At 44.1% G+C, this 16633-nt stretch overlaps 1 protein-coding gene and 1 pseudogene across 1 annotated transcript; both read left to right on the forward strand.

The window, feature by feature from the left end:
- The first annotated feature begins 2644 nt into the window (after positions 1-2644).
- Cd207 (CD207 molecule) lies at positions 2645-8226 on the forward strand. Its single transcript, XM_015479368.2, has 6 exons — positions 2645-2747; positions 2829-2945; positions 3637-4011; positions 4595-4746; positions 6761-6876; positions 7359-8226. Exons 1-6 carry the CDS (start codon positions 2672-2674, stop codon positions 7507-7509), a joined length of 987 nt encoding a protein of 328 aa, XP_015334854.1. The 5' UTR covers positions 2645-2671; the 3' UTR covers positions 7510-8226.
- A 4773-nt stretch (positions 8227-12999) lies between these two features.
- On the forward strand, positions 13000-13692 carry LOC125617298 (annotated as a pseudogene).
- Positions 13693-16633: the final 2941 nt, after the last annotated feature.

Consider the following 16633-nt stretch of genomic DNA (forward strand, 5'->3'; position numbering starts at 1 on the left):
ATTCTTCCCTCCCTCTTGTCTTCTACTGTCTGTACTCCCCAGATTGTTGTTCACTCTCATGTTCTTCATGCCTTGACTGGAGGAACTTAGATTACCACTTCTTGGAGGTAACTCTCAGCACTACTGGGACATTTCAAACAACTGAAGTCTATTTTTTTATTCTCATTGATGGTGTCCATGATCCTCCTTCAAGCATAAAGCTGTTTCACCCCAAGAAGTGGGGAAAGTGGTCAAACTTCCTCCACCCTTATCCAGAGAAGGTCTTAGAACCCTGGGATCATGGAGAGAAATGAGCACAGACTTCCCTTTCTCTTATCACAGTAGTGATTTTTGGTCACTCTAGGTTAGACCAAAGTTCCTCTTTACTTAGGAAAAACAGATAATCTCCTGAATGTTCACAAAAAATTGTCTACTTCCCTGGTTGGAAGGTGTGTCTGAGGAAACTGCCTCCCTGCTCCGTCTTTTCTCCTTCTAGTCCAGGGACCACTTAGAGCACCCAGAGGTTTGCATGGGAGAAGAGCTCAATAAATACCTGCAGATGAGCATGGCCATAGGAAAATAGCTTGTGACTCACTCCTTCCTCAAAAAGGAAATGAAACTTCTTCTGGTTTGGGACTTTTATGTCCGGCTCCTCTGGAAACCCAGGATTTCCTGTTTCTTGCTTAGCTTCCTCCTGCTGGGCCAGCCTTTTGCTCAGCAATCAGCAGAATATCCACCTGAGGCCTCCATTTCCATCACTAGGAGTAATTGCTACCTAACCTTGATTTTTTTCCTAGGACTACTAAGGAGGTATCCAGGGGCCCTATCCAGAACTCATGCTACAAACCAATAGTGATTTGGGAAAAGTCAATTTCTTGACAGAAGTGGAAGAGACCAGATACTCCCAAGATGTATTTTGTGGCAATTTCTATCAAATGCCCCAGGAGGAGCCTGGGACACCTGAAGGAATCTTGTGTAACTTGGATTATTTTCTACCTCGGGACTGACAGATTGTAGATATAGGGCCAGGAAACAGGAGCAGAAAGGCTGGGGTGACTTTGGGCTTAGACTGGGTACCAAGCAAGAAAACCCAGAAGCAGAATATTCCAAGCCCTTCTAAGCTTTGATCAACCATCAAATCTTCTGCTCACTTATCATCTATTCATCCATCCATCCTCTATCTATCCATCCATCCATTAATCTTCTCTTCTTTCACTCTTTCACTAAATACTCCATTCTCCCATCCAAGAATTCTTCCATCATCCTACCCATCCATCATCCATTCTTCATTCATTCATTCATCCACTGATCATCCATCCATTCATCCAATTATCTGTAACATCTTCTTTCCCTTTCTTCTCCTTCTTTTCTCCCTCCATTTTCTCCCTTTCCTCTTTCCCACTTTCTGAGAAATACTTGTCTAAAGTTTGCTATGTGCCAGGTTACTCAGATTTGGCAGACTTCTTTTAAGCATGAGAAATTTTTCAGGAGAACATTTAGTCCTTCATTGGGCCCTAAATCATCTCCTTTGTTCCTTAAACATCTCTCACATATGGAACTCTCTAGTTCAGGTTGTAGAGAAGGAGACAGGAGGTAGGAAAATAGAATAAGGGAAAGAAAAGAGAGAGAGAGAGAGAGAGAGAGAGAGAGCTAGAGAGAGAGAAAGGAAAAAACCCCAGTTCCTAGTCTGATGCTACTCAGCCTCTCCGCTCTGTTGGAGGTACTAACAACTACAGGAAGCAGGGAGGAAAACCTACATCTTACAATTATATTTTCACTCTCTAAACTGCATTTTAAAAAAGGGTACTGCATCAGCTAAGATGCCTTAACAAAATAAAGCAGAATGCTTTATTGAAATTGTCTCCTAATTGGTCTCCCTGCTTCCAGGATTCCTGCAGCCTGATCTATGCTCCTCCACAATCCGAGTGATCTTTCTATAATGTTCCTGTGCTTCTTTCTTCCCTTCCTGAAGCTTTCTATTGGCTCCATATTATCTACAAGACAGAAGTCAAGTTCCTCAACATGATCTAAAAGGATCTTCATGATCTGACCCCAGGCACCTTGTTAGCTCCACACCTCCTGCCTTCTGTCATATACTTTATACTCACATAGCAACATCTACTTAAAATTTCCCAGGCATTCCGAGCTGCATTATGTTACCCTGTTTTGCATATGCCCATCTCTGTACCTGGAACATTTTGTCATTACTCTTCCTTTGAATTGTACATGTTCCTCCATTGTTATGCTCGGCACATTGTATTACAATTCCCTTGCTCAGGTCTATATTTCCTTTCAGATGTTGAGTTGCTTGAGTGAGCCGTCCATCTTTGCCTCCCTGTGCCTGGAGCAGAGTTTGGTGCCTGGAAGACACTTGATATCTCTTTGTGGGGTATAAGGATGGGTGGGCGGATGATAGATGAAGGAAACTTTACAAGAGAAATGGGATAGCTTTGAGGCAAGATGGTTAAAGTGTCCATCCACAGACTCTCAGGGAAGACAAATGATTTCTTTCTGAAAACTCAGAGCTTTGAGGAGACCAAGCTGTGGCCTTGGTCTGGCCAGGTATCTAAGCCAGGAATGGGGAACTTCAGGATGACATAGTGACCTGCTGTGGGATCACTTCCTGTTTTCTCTGGATAAAACGTGCTTGGGGGGACAGGCGGCCAGAAGCACCTGTGCATGAGTGTGGGGGATGAAGGCCACAGAGATGGAGGTCCCCGATGCGCACTTCACTGTGGACAAACAGAATATCTCCCTCTGGCCCCGAGGCAAGCACCAGTTGTTGTTTTGTGCTCTGGGTCCAAACCCACCCTTTGCTGTCCTTAACAGAACTTTGATTCTTCTTCCAGAGCCTCCTCCCAAAGAGGACCCATCTCTGGTCCTGAGGAAACCTCTCATCCTCCGCGTGGCAATAATCTGCCTGTCACTGGTCCTGGTCGCCTCCGTTGTGCTGCAAGCCATTCTCTGTAAGTCTTCAGGATTCACATCCCTTTTGTCCTTCTCCACAGCTAGTTGGCTCCCTGGGGACCCAGACCTTCTCTTTCCTGCTCTCTCTTTCCTAAGGCATTTCATTTGTCTCCTTTCTCCTCTTTCTGTGTGCAGTAATAGGGTGCCCTGTCCCCAGTAGACTGAGCTGCCACTTTTCCTTCCAAGTTTCTGAGAGGTTTTCCTGATTGGCTCCGGGCCTGCATGTTTGTGCTTCCATCCTCAGGACACATTCACCTATTTTTTTCACCCCATGCTATTGTCTCCCCTATCTCCCAACTGAGGTGGCCCAGAGCCCCAGGCTATGGGGAGAGTGACAAGGGGTGCTTGAGGATAAGCCTTTCCCAAATTTGCCCTGAACACTCAGAGGAGATTCAGGACTGATTTCTAATGGCTGCTTCTTCTTGCCTGTGAGGTCTCTACAGAAAACCTGTGCTTTATCTATCTTCTCATCATCTGTCTCCACCGGAATCCTGGTGCTCCCTGGGTGCCCACTGAATGCTTGCTTAACATTAATGAATGACTGGAGAGTAGAAGTAGCTCCTTGAACTGCCTTGGATTCTTAGGAAGTTTGAGCCTGACCCTCCCCTTCCTTCCTTTCTCACCCTGACTACACCCCCTCTCCTTCCCTGGGAATCTGCTCAACTGACCTCTTAACTTTCATACATTCAGATCCCTGGTTTATGGGCACAATATCGGACATAAAGACGGATGCCCAGTTGCTGAAAGGTCGTGTGAACAATGTCAGTGCCCTGAGTTCTAAAGTTGAGAAGAACAGCCATGATGTGGAGGCAGCCGGCGGGCAGATCCGGATGGTGGATGCCAGCCTGGATAGTGTGAATGCTCAGATCCTGACATTGACAGCCAGCATAGAAAAAGCCACTGCACAGATCCAAAGCTTAACAAGAAATTGGGAGGAGGTGGGTCATTTAAATGCCCAAATCCCAGAGTTAAAAAGAGATCTGGACAAAGCCAGTGCTTTAAATGCCAAGGTCCGGGGACTGCAGAGCAGCTTGGAGACCATCAGCAAGTCGCTCAAACAACAAAGTAAGTGACTCAGGAAATGGCATTGCAAAATGACCAGTGGCCCCCCTGAGACCTGCTTGCCTCAGACACGAGACCACTGAGCTGCTGGGTGAGAAGCAAGGGGCAGTAATGTGCTGGAAAATTAAGGAGTGAGAACTTAGCATTGGGGTTGAGGAAAACTTTGGGGATATTAGAAGAGAAAACCTCACAGTTCAGCTTGGGCCCCCACACCAAGGAACGGAGCATTATGGGATCTCTGTTCTGGCCCACATCTCACCATTTCCCATTAAATTCCTTACCTCAAGCCCAGGGGCCAGCTATTTGTTACTGTTAGTGGAGAATTGCTTCTCCTTCATGGGAAAGAAGGGTTTGCAATCCATCCCCCTCTTAGTCTCTCTTCCCTAATCCCAGAGACCCTATCCATCAGTCTCAGTGAGACTTTCAGGATCCATAAGGATGTCCCCAAGCTCCCATAGCAGGATCCAAAGACCCCAGGGCCCAACCCCATTCTTTGTTGTCTTTGGAATCCCATTCAAGTACCCAGCCCCATCCTGCAGCCCCAGGGAACAGAAGCCAGTGCTCACCTTTGGCCCTTATCCTCCAGATGACATTCTGCAGATGGTTTCCCAAGACTGGAAGTACTTCAAGGGGAACTTCTACTACTTCTCTCACACCCCAAAGACCTGGTACAGTGCCCAGCAGTTCTGTATGTCCAGGAACTCACATCTGACTTCAGTGACCTCTAAGAGCGAGCAGGTGAGTGTGGTTTCTCGGGGGGAGCTCTGTAAAGGGGTGTGCTAACACCTGTCTCAGGGACGTTGGGCAAGGCTAATAAAAAAGCCCTACATATTGGTGACCTAACAATGAAAGATTATTTCTCTTTTATACTACCTGTCTCACAAGAACCGGCAAGCAGGTTCTGCTCATTATGGTTGCTCAAGGACCTCAGTGTCACCTTAACACATTATCTATAATCACTAAGATTTAGGAAAGGGAATGTAGTAAATTGTTCATTGACTTTTATAGCTTCTGCCCAAACGTGACAAAATTACTTCTGCTCACATTTCACCGGAGAAAGCAAATTACACACAGTACTGTCAGCTTTTAAAATTTTTGTTTATTTATTATTTTTTGTTTTGAAACAGGGTCTCTGTAGATTTCTTAGGGCTTCACTAAATTGCTGAATCTGACTTTGAACTTGCAGTCCTTCTGCCTCAGCCTTCCAAGTTACTGGGATTACATGTGTACAACATTTTGCCTGGCCAGTACTGCTAACTTTTAAAGAAGGCCGGGAGGGGTGTTCTTTCCATGTGTCCTGAAAACGGAAATATTTGTGAATAGCATTAATGACCTGACAAGACTTAAGAAATTTCTTTTCTAATGAGGCAGCATATTGATCTTTCTAGCTGGGAGGTGGGAAGTACAGCAGAAAAGAGCATGTGCTCTGGAGTAAACTAGAGCCCTAACCTGCCATCTAACTAGTCCTGTAGCCTTAGGGTAGACTACTTACCTTCACTGGGCTTCAGACTATTAGTTGATGAAACCTGCATAGTAATGGTGCCTGCTTCAGAGAATAAAGGAGAAGATGCATAATATAATATGTGCAAGGCACCAGAATACTGTTCCTGGTATCTTGCACATATTAAAGGCTCACTGAATTTTTTTTTAATCTAAAAATAGCTTTTTAAAAAAATTTTAAAATTTGTTCTAATTAGTTATACATGACAGTAGAATGCATTTTGACACATTGTACACAAATGGAGCACAACTTCTCATTCCTCTGGCTGTACATGGTGCAGTCACACCGGTTGTGTAATCATATGTGTAAGAGGGTAATAACGTCTGTCTCATTCCACCCTCGTTCCCATCCCCACAGCCCCACCTCTCCTCTCACTCCCCTCTGCATAATCCAAAGTTCTTTCATTCTTTCCTATCCCCCACCCCCACTATGGATCAGCATCTGCTGATCAGAGAAAATGTTTGGCCTTTGGTTTTTTGGGATTGGCTTATTTTACTTGGCATAATATTCTCTAGTTCTATCTATTTACCTGAAAATACCATAATTTCATTTTTCTTTAAGGCTGAATAATACTCCATTGTGTATATGTACCACATTTTCTTTATCCATTCACCTGTTGAAGGACACCTAGATTAGTTGCATAGTTTAGCTATTGTGAATTGAGGTGCTATAAACATTGATGTGGCTGCATCACTGTAGTATGCTGATTTCAAGTCCTTTGAGTGTAAACTGAGGAATGGGATAGGTGGGTCAAATGGTGGTTCCATTCTAAGTTTTCTGAGGATTCTCCATACTGCTTTTCAGAGTAGTTGCACCAATTTGCAGTCCCACCAGCAATGTATGAGTGTGCTTTTTTCCCCCACATCCTCTCCAACAATTATTATTGTTTGTATCCTTGAGAATTGCCATTCTGACTGAAGAGGCTCACTGAATTTAAACACTGTCATCTGGGCCATTCTCTTGGGGTCTCTGCTCTGTAGTTTACCTGAGTCTTTCTTGTACTCTAGTACCTGCTTCTGGAAAAGTAGAAAGACCTGGGTCCTGAGTTTGTTAGTTGCAGAGCAAAGACAAAATCAGAACTTGAAAGACAGACTCTGGGTTCCCAGTAAAGGCAGGAAGAGGCCTGAGAGGGTCCAGCATGTGCCTTGGGCCTGTGAGTTCAGAGGCTATCACTGAGCATCGATACCTGGAGACAGGGACTCAAACTTCAGGTCATGGCCAACACCTCTGATCATTCTGAGTTCCCCACAGGAGTTTCTGTACAAGACAGCAAGTGACTTTCCATTCTGGATTGGCCTAACCAAAACAGGGAGTGAAGGGAACTGGTACTGGACGGATAATACTCCATTCAATGACCCAAGTTCGAGGTGAGCCTCTTGTACCCTCCTTCCCAACCTGATTCTCCTAGGGCATCAAGGATGGGAGTATTTCCCATGGAACATGGGGTTTGTGATTCATCCCTGTCCTAGCACGATGGGAACTGAGACCTGGCTCACTGCTGGCACTCATTGACTGAGGGACCTGGGACAAATCTGTGGCCTTCCACAGCCTCTGGGATTTGGCAGCAGGGCCTTCAACTCAGCTTGAGCAGGGAGTTCCATCCCAAGTCTAGGTCTTTGCAGAGTGGGTTCATGAAGGGGCTCATAAGTGGTGGGCTTAGAGGTTGAAGTCTAACCAATCTCCCTCCTCTTAGGCTTGGGTGCAAAAAATTTGCTTTGGTTTGCTCTTACCTAGGACCAAAGGTGAGGGAAAAACAAAGGGGTTGAAGTAACTCATTTCCTTATTGGAAATAAGTTATTTGTTTTCCAATTTTGCCAATATGTCTTTCTTCGTTTTTTTGATTTGGAAGGTTCTGGATTCCAGGTGAGCCCAACAATGTGGGAAACAATGAACACTGTGCCGATATAAGGTTTCCTTTGCTCATGTCATGGAATGACGTTTCCTGTGATAAAATGTTACCTTTCATCTGTAAGCGGCCCTACGTTCCCTCAGAACCCTGAAAGGACTTGCCCCAGCTCAATGCTTGTTGAATTTGAGGAACTGTCTCTTCTCAATACGCCAGGATGACTTTGTACTTTAGTTTTTTTCCCCCCTTCTTCAAAATTAACCCCATGGCATCCTGAAGTCTGGTGGTTTTTTTTTTTTTTTTAATGGTACTGGGGATTAAACCCAGGGCCTTGTGCATGCAGGCAAGCACTCTACCAACTGAGCCGTATCCCCATCCCAGTCTGTCTGTCTTGACTGGGAATTCTCTGACCCCCCACAGGGGCAGCTGGAATGGAAAGCACTTGGGTTAAGTGGGAGGGGAAGGTGGAGAGAATTTAGAAGTTCACACAGCCTGGCTAAGGTGCACCCAGACCCTGATCTCTGAGGCACTGCCTTAGGCTCCCCCATTTCTTCATAAACGCCTCATCTGCATCACATAAAAATTATAAGAAAAGATCAATGTCTAGAAGAGACAGACCCGTTTTACTGCATTTAAACAGTACACCATGTATATCTGTATCAAAACACCACATAAATATGCACAATTGTTTTGTATAAGTTGAAATTTAATTTAAATTAAAGAAGTAAGAATGAAATATGAAAAGAATTTACTTCAGACCCATCAAGCAATTCTCTTGATATTGTTTGCTCGAGGCTTTTCCTGGTTGATGCCCCAGAATTTTCACTTGCCTGCTTAGGAGGCTGGTGGCCGGCAGGTGCCCACATCACATTCCCATTGCCTTCTTCATCTGAAGCTTGAACCCCTTCTTCCCTGGGGTGAGCTGCCCTGTTCAGGTCCCGGGCTGCCGTGGACACACATCTCCTTTTGAGCTGGCTTCACCTTCCTTCCTCTTCCTCCTCCTTATTCCATTCCTCTCACTCACTTCCTGCCTCTGCTATGATCATCTGTCCAGCTCCTCCCCTGCACCTCCTCTGTTCCGCATTTCCTCCCTTCCTGCACCTTGTGTGGGGGAACTACTCTTTTGGTACCTGAAGGAGTTCATTTCAAATCTTTAGAATGGAACGTTGCCTGGGTCAAGGCCTCTCTCCCTGCGCCCTTTTTCATTCCTAATTGTACACGTGAGCGTGACGGAAAGGCAGTCTTCCTTGCTGGATGTGAAATTCTGGGGCACTGTTATGGTTTGGGTGTGAGGTGTCCCCCAAAAGCTCACGTGTGAGACCATGCAAGAAGGTTCAGAGGAGAAATGATTGGGTTGTGAGAGTCTTAACCCAATCAGTGAACTAATCCCCTGATAGGGATTAACTGAGTGGTAAGTGAAGTGGGAGGGTGTGGCTGGAGGAGGTAGGAATTGGGGGCGTGGCTTTCTTGCATTTTTTTAATCTGGTGAGTGGAGTCTCTCTGCTCTCTGATCATCATGTGAGCTGCTTCCCTCTGCCACACTCTTCATTCTTCTGCTCTGTTGTTTCTTACCTGGAGACCTCAGGAAAAAAGCCAGCTGTCAATGGACTGAGACCTCTGAAACCTTGAGCCCTCAAACTTTTCCTCCTCCAAAGTTATTCTGGTTGGGTCCTTTAGTCACAGCAGTGAAAAAGCTGAGTAAAACAGGCACCCTTAAGGCATAGTTGGAAGGTCAAAAATAACCAGGAGGGCTGGGGTTGTGGCTCAGCGGGAGAGTGCTCGCCTAGCATGCACGAGGCACTGGGTTTGATTCTCAGTACCACATAGATATAAAATAAAGAGATTGTGTCCACCTAAAACGTAAAAATAAAATATTTAAAAAAAAACAGGAGTAGGGAGGGACATTCTGGTTCTGGAAATGCCACAAAATATGAACAATACTCATCTCTAGTTTTTTATTGAAGTTAAGTAGAGCAAGGTCTATAATATCATGACCTTGGTGATCTCTCTTCTTGGGTGTCCCTGGAGAGTCTTCTGTTCTCTAGCTTTGTTCCGAGGAGAAGTCTGGTCAAGTTTCCCACTCTCTTCAAGGAGACGCCATTCTCAGGTATCAGGTCCAAATCACAAGTCCAGTGGCTGAGGCAGGAATGCAGGCAGAGGCTGCCCCAGCCAGGGGAGCAGAGAGAAAGCAGGAGGGAGCGGGGTTAGTGTTGGGATGGGCTCAGCAGAACAGTCCTACTAGGGTCCCCATTAGGACCCCAGGTGCCGCAGTCCGGCTGCAGCAAAATAACCGGGGGGTGACGAACAACTTGTGTAGATTGATACAGCAGGAGTAGGAGCCGTTTATTGTAGGACAGGAGCAGTATTTATACATTCCACACAGCTTATCTTAATTAGCATAAACTAGATACATCAGTCAACCAATAAGGAATCTCCACATTTAATGGCTCACTGGCGTTACTTCACAAGCCACTCCCTCTGGCATTTTGCCAGGCGCCATCTTGACTTATTTACAGACCCTAACATTTCTCTGGCAAAATGCCAGGCGCCATCCTGACTTGTTTACAGACTCTAACACCCAGGGAAAGCACTCTAAATGAGCAACCAGCAGCAGGTTGTTCTATGTGCAAAAGGGTCAGAGCTGAAGGCACAGGCTTGTGTTTAAGCTCTAAAATATGTGGTAAAATCTTTAGAATATGAATTTGAGCCTCACAGGGCTTTAAAAACCTAGCCCTAATTTCCTCTGTCTCACCAGATATGGTCCCCCTAAGCTGAAATGCTCCCCACGTGGCTAGTTCCTTACTAACTGGGTCAGCTAAACTTCACCCAATGATAGTTTCCATTTCCCTGCCAGCTGGGAAATTATTCAACAAGCCAATCACACTCTGCTGCAGGAACTGAAGCCCCTCATCTAGTGCTACTATGACACCAGCTTTGCATAGCCCTTGCTGGTTTGCTCTGCTCCCAAGAATAACCCCATGGGCCCTGCATGACATGTGGTGTCTTTCTCCCCTGGACTATGAGTCTACGTGATTAGTAAACTGCTATCAAGCTTATCTGTCCAGTGGCAGATGTCATGGGTTTGGCTATCCTATACTATTTTAGTGCAGAGGATCCCTCCCTCACCCATGGGGTGAATGGGGCATGATAGAACAAGGCTGGTCAGGTATCTATGTTGGTCCTGGTGTGAAGACACGGGCTGGGAAAACTAGACCATTTTTTTCTGGGAAAAAAAAGTTGAACCAGGAAATATCAAAGGGAATGAGGCAGCTAATGTGAAAGTTGGGCTGCAAGGCCCCAGTTAGAGAAGGCCATGGGGCCATCATGGGGCACCTACGGAAAGTGGCAATGAGCAGAAGCCATGAGAGAGAGAAAAAAGGTGAGCATAGAACGCCCGCCTTGCATGTGTGAGGCACTGAGTTCGATCCTCAGCAACACATAAAAATAAACAAAATAAAGATATTGTGTCCATGTATAACTAAAAAAATTTTTAAAATAAATAAAGATATTGTGTCCAACTACAACTAAAAATAAAAAAAATTTAAAAAGCTTAAAATATAAAAAGAAAAGAGGTGAAGCACATGAGGACTGTGTCTACCAGAGAGAAGGGAACGTTTAGCACAAGAGTTGCTAAGATATAGAGGCGAAGGACTCCCAGGGCAGACCCCCAGCTCTGCTTGCTCAGGTTCCTGGTGCTGCCTTACACCCATTCCTCCCGATCCTCCTGGGTTTCTGTGCACAATGGTTCCTGTGACAAGACTTTCCCCCTGCCCTCACTCATCACTTTTCCTTACAACTGTAAAAGCCTGAGTCAGCGAGGCTGTGTTTTTATCTGGGGCCTGCACCCCATCCCATAACCAGCAAGCACAATGTTGTGCTGTTCCTCTGCTGGTCTTGTGATCTTGGCTCCTCCCATACGTAGGGCTTGCTTCTCTGACAGTGAGGTTACCTGAACTTCTGCTTACAATGGGGCCTTGCCCAACAAGTCCCAATGGACATTGTCATGACCCAGGCAGCTCCTCAGGTCTTAAACCCGACAATATTTGTTGTGAAATTCTGGGAATTTTTCTATTGTCACATAGAAAGTTGGGAGTCAGGGGCAGGTAAGAACTTTGTCTCATTCACTTGTGTTCTTATTTTATAATATTGATTTTTATTCTAATTCACCAAGCTAACAATGCTTGACGTACTGGTTCTCAAAGCTGCAGTAAAATATTCTCGAAGAACCTGTAGTTTTATATTTGAATATAAAAGAAAAGGAGAAAAAAAAAATACTTGACTGACCCCTACTGACTAATCCTAACTCTCATGGACACGCACTCTAATATTTTATTTTTCTACTTTTTTTACATTTTTGGCAGGGGTGGGGGGATACTGGGGATTGAACTCAGGGGTTCTCAGCCACTGAGCCACATCCCCAGCCCTATTTTGTGTTTTCTTTAGAGATGGGGTCTCATTGAGTTGCTTAGTGCCTCACTTTTGCTGAGGCTGGCTTTAAACTTGCGATCCTCCTGCCTTAGCCTCCAGAGCTATTAGGATTATAGGTATGCGCCACCTCACCCAGCTATACTTCCTTGATTTTTATCTAATCTTTGTTTTTCTTTGTTTCTTTTTCTCTTTCTTTTTTTCCTTTCTACCCCTTCTCATTTCTTTTCCTCATGTTGTATATAGACTGTGCTTTCTTTGTTTTTATTTTTCCAGTGCTTTGGAAGATACACTGTTATATGGGTTTTTTTGGGGTGTGGTTTGTCTAGTACTTATTTCTCTTCCCCTTACAGAGCATCTGGCTTCTGGGATTGCCAGCATCATCTCTAATATTGTCACCTGGTTGGAGCTGGGCCCTGGACTCAGGGTTTGTCCTCTACCTCCTTACAGACCCCACCTGTCCAGTGCTCCCGGAAGCCCCAGTAGACCTTCCTCTTAGATTTCAGACTCTCTTTTCCTTCTGCCTCTCCATTCCCACTCTAGACCTCCAGGTCTCCCCCCATCTGTCCTGTGGAAACTTCCTATTATCTTTTCTTTTTTCCTCCTCTTCCTCCTCCTTCTTTTCTTCCTTCTTCTTCGTCATAGAATATATGACTCCATTTTGGGGGGAAAAACACAGTTTACCCAAATAATGATCAAATCAATATGTTTTCAAAAATCAATATGTTTTCAAAAGGGAATTTTTCTTATTCTATGAGAGCTTAAAACAAAAGGATTCCATAAGACTTCCTGAGGAAGACGCATAAACTGAGTCTTGGGAAAGGAGCAGGATCTAGACAGTGAGTGGGACAGGTTCGCAGGCAAGGAATCCAGGAGGGAACAGTGGGAAACTCAGATGCTTGAACCAGCGAGAGAAGCCCATATGGCTGGAGTATAGAGTGAGGTGGAGCAGGGGCAGGGCAGCTTGCTTTCACCTCATCTCGCACTGTCAATATAGTTCATGCCTGTTGATGCTGACCTTGACACTGAAGAGTTTTTCAGGTTTATTCACTGCAGTTATTCTTTCGGCTCTTTTCCATATCTTTGAGGGAAGTCACTATGTGCAGCCCACACTTAAAAAGTGGAGACTCACGCCCTGGCTGCTGATCTCTAAGAGGACTCCTCTGGATCTGGGTCAGGCCTGGTTGGCCCTTGTTCGCCTTGCCCTTGACCCTGGCCTGGTGCCCTGAAAAAGACAGAGCTGATCCAGAAGGCCAGGTTGGCTGAGCAGGCCTAGCACTGCAAAACATGTGGCCACTTGCCTGCAGGCTGTGACTGAGCAGGGCCTGAACTGTCTGATGGAGAGGATAGCCTGCTCTTAGTGGCCTATAAGAATGTGGGTAGGTGCCACAGGTTTCCCTGAAGGGAATCTCCAGCATTCAGCAGAAAGCCTACCCTCCGACAGGGTGCAGCTGATGGAAGACTCACGAGAACGTGGAGTGGGAGGGGAAATCCATCAGCACCATGGACTTAGAATTATTGAATAAATATTTAATACAGAGAATAGGGTCTTAGACCTGAAAATGAAGGGAGGTTACTTCTGGTACTTGCTCAGGTGGTGCTGCTGGAACACAAAAGACTGATAATTCCTGAGGAGCTTACCAAGATGCATTTCATATAAGCAAGAAAGAGATACAGCCCACACACCCATTCCACCTGGGGCTGGCTTTTAGCTTTTTTCTATTTTACCATGACATCTTTAGTAACCCAGAGCTTGCCTGCACATTGGCTAAAATGAGGCCTCAGCAGAATTTGATTTAATGAATGAAGACTCAGACAAATGTCACCCCCATCATGCAATTGCTTAGAGACAACATCATGCACATCAGACAGTGCAGAAGAATGTGATGCCACAGAAGGGGCCGGAACCTAGATGCAAACAGGGTATCATCCTGCCTTCCGCCTTGGAGAAACCTTTTTACACGTCTCCATTCCTTATTCCACTTGGACGTTCTCTATAGCAAAGAAACCCATTCATGTGCATGGAATCAATGGCTTAGCATCTTTTCACACTGATGTGTGGGGAATTCTCCATTCCTTGGTTTGTGTTTGTCTTGGCCTTATAGGGGTAAAGTTAAAACAGTATTAATATATTGATTTTATACAGACAGGAGTAAATTCCTAACTCTTATAAAGAAGACTAAAACTGTGCCTGGTATTTAAATAATCTGAACCAGTTGTGCAAGTGACTACATTTTGTATTACTATAAAGATATGAAAATGTGATTTTTAAAAAAAATTTTCTAGTTGTTGATAGACCTTTATTTTGTTTCTTTATATGTGGTGCTGAAAATCAAACCCAGTGCCTCACACATGCAAGGCAAGTGAGCTACCGCTGAGCCACAGCCCCAAGCCTGAAAATGTGATTAATTTTAATTTTGGGGGGAGTACTAAAAATTAAACCTAGAGGCTCTTAACCACTGAGCTACATCTCCAGCCTCTCTTTTTAATTTTTAATTTTTTTATTTTGAGACAGAATTTCACTGAGTTGTTTAGGGCCTTGCTAAATTGCTAAGGCTGGTTTTGAACTTATGATCCTCCTGCCTCAGTCCCCCCCAAGCTGCTGGGATTACAGGTATGCGCTATCAAGCCCGGCTTGATTAATGGTAATTTAAAGAGTGTTCTACATAACTTCTTGATTTCTACATTCCTTCCCTTGTTCTCCTTTGGGGATTTCCTCTCAGTAACAAATTTTCCATGTTCTTACTGTTTTCCTTTTTACTAGGAATCTGAAAGTAGTAGATAGAATGGGAAAGTGCTTAGTGATTCTGGGCTAGGGGTCACAAATTGAAATGCCTCCTATATCACACATTACGTGGGTTATGTCTGCCTGTGACAATAGGGAGCTTCCCTAATCACTCTTTATATGCTGCTGTTTAAGTCGACAACTTCCCTCCCCAATAAATATTCACTTAATATCTCCTGCCTCTGTGGTTCTGGTATACACTTTATTATATAATAGAAGTAGCCCGTTGCTGTCAGAATGGAAGCATTGTTTCTGGTAAATTAAAATGCCTGTCATTTCTTGTTTTGTTCCTCATATTTTTTATTGGTGCATTTTAGTTGTACACAATGATGGGACTCGTTGTTACATATTTGTATATACACATGATATGGCAATACAATTTGGCCAATATTTCCTCTTTCCTTCAATGCATGCCATTTCCTAATACATTAGAAAGGGGAAATAAACACTAAGTTCAAATCTAACACATCAGTACTTTTCCATGCAGATTTATGCATATGTTAGAGGGTGCTCAATTTGTATAATGATTGTTCTTTCGAGTTGGACTATTTTTTGTGGTGCTAATCGTTGACTGCAGTCCTAAAAAAGTCTATGAAAATGTCATGTTCTGTATAATACCAGAGTAAGATAATGTTTTATAAAACAAAACAAATAAAAATACAGTGTTATAGTCTGCCTTCTAGATGGTGAAATAGCTACATAAATTATTTGAAATGTTTAAACTTGTTTACTTATTTATTTTATTTGTCAAGATTTATTGATTTATTCAAATATTAATTTAGATCAGAATGAATTTGTGTATATTTGTATTTTGGGTTATAATCCAACTCTATTTTCTTGCTCTCTTCCTGTCTTTGGCCCTGGGAACTCTTTCAGTTGGTTCCTGTGTCCTTTTGATATTCTCTCACCATTGTTTTTTTTTGGGGGGGAGGTTATTTTTTAAATACATGACAGCGGAATACATCACAATTCTTATTACACATATAGAACAGTTTTTCATACCTCTGTTTGTATATAAAGTATGTTCACATCAATTCATGTCTTCATACATATACTTTGGATAATGATGTCTATCACATGCCACCATCCTTGCTAATCCCCTGTCCCCTTCCTTTCCCTCCCACCCCTCTGCCCTATCTAGAATTCATCTATTCCTCCCATGCTCTCCCTCCCGACCCCACTATGATTAGCCTCCTTATATCAGAGAAAACATTTGGCATTTGTTTTTTAGGGATTGGCTAACTTCACTTAGCATTATCTTCTCCAATGCCATCCATTTACCTGCAAATGTCATGATTTTATTCTCTTTTATTGCTAAGTAAAATTCCATTGTGTATATATGCCACATTTTTAATCCATTCATCCCCTGAAGGGCATCTAGGTTGGCTCTAGAGTTTAGCTATTGTGAATTGTGCTGCTATAAACATTGATGTGGCTGTCTCCCTATAGTATGCTGTTTTTACGTCCTTTGGGGATAGTCCGAGGAGAGGGATAGCTGGATCAAATGTCTCATCAGTGTTTTCTTTTTAAAACATTTCCTTAATTTCCAGTTACACAAGATGCTGCAAGCACATCTCGTGTATTTCCTGCCTGGGTCTTAGAATCTGCCATTTGTCCAGTGAGCCTGGTTTCCTTCAGAGGAGGATGATCTCAGAGCCCACCATCTTGCTGCTGATTGTGGTTGTTGCTATCAGGCTCTCATTGCTCAGCTGAGAGAGCTGGGTAATGCACATGTGTGCACCCACTGGTTTTTGAAAAGGTCAATATGCATTATGTTGACAGGATATGAGAAGGGGCAAGAAGAGAAGCAGGGAGAAGAGTTAGGAGACTATTTAAATTAAAGCCAGATGAGATGGTGGCTGCTTAAGGCCTGTGGATGGGAGGAGTTGCTATTGGGTTTGGGTGTGGTAGACAGGGTGCTCTGTGCCTCTGAAAACAGGTGCTCACGTTATTCTCTCTACCCTCTGTTCCGGCAGTCTCTGGTGTGGCTTTGGTGGCAGGCAGACTCTCCAGGAATGGTGACCTGGTAGCTCTGAGCCCACAAGCCCACACCTTTGCAAGAGAAGCT

Source organism: Marmota marmota, unplaced genomic scaffold (genome assembly GCF_001458135.2).
Source record: "Marmota marmota marmota unplaced genomic scaffold, marMar, whole genome shotgun sequence".
NCBI lineage: Eukaryota > Metazoa > Chordata > Mammalia > Rodentia > Sciuridae > Marmota > Marmota marmota.

Coding starts and splice junctions, on each gene's coding strand:
- Cd207 (XM_015479368.2), top strand. CDS start 2,672: ATGAAGGCCACAGAGATGGAGGTCCCCGATGCGCACTTCACTGTGGAC. Junction 2,946..3,636: donor TGTGCTGCAAGCCATTCTCT/GTAAGTCTTCAG, acceptor TCATACATTCAG/ATCCCTGGTTTATGGGCACA. Junction 4,012..4,594: donor CAAGTCGCTCAAACAACAAA/GTAAGTGACTCA, acceptor CTTATCCTCCAG/ATGACATTCTGCAGATGGTT.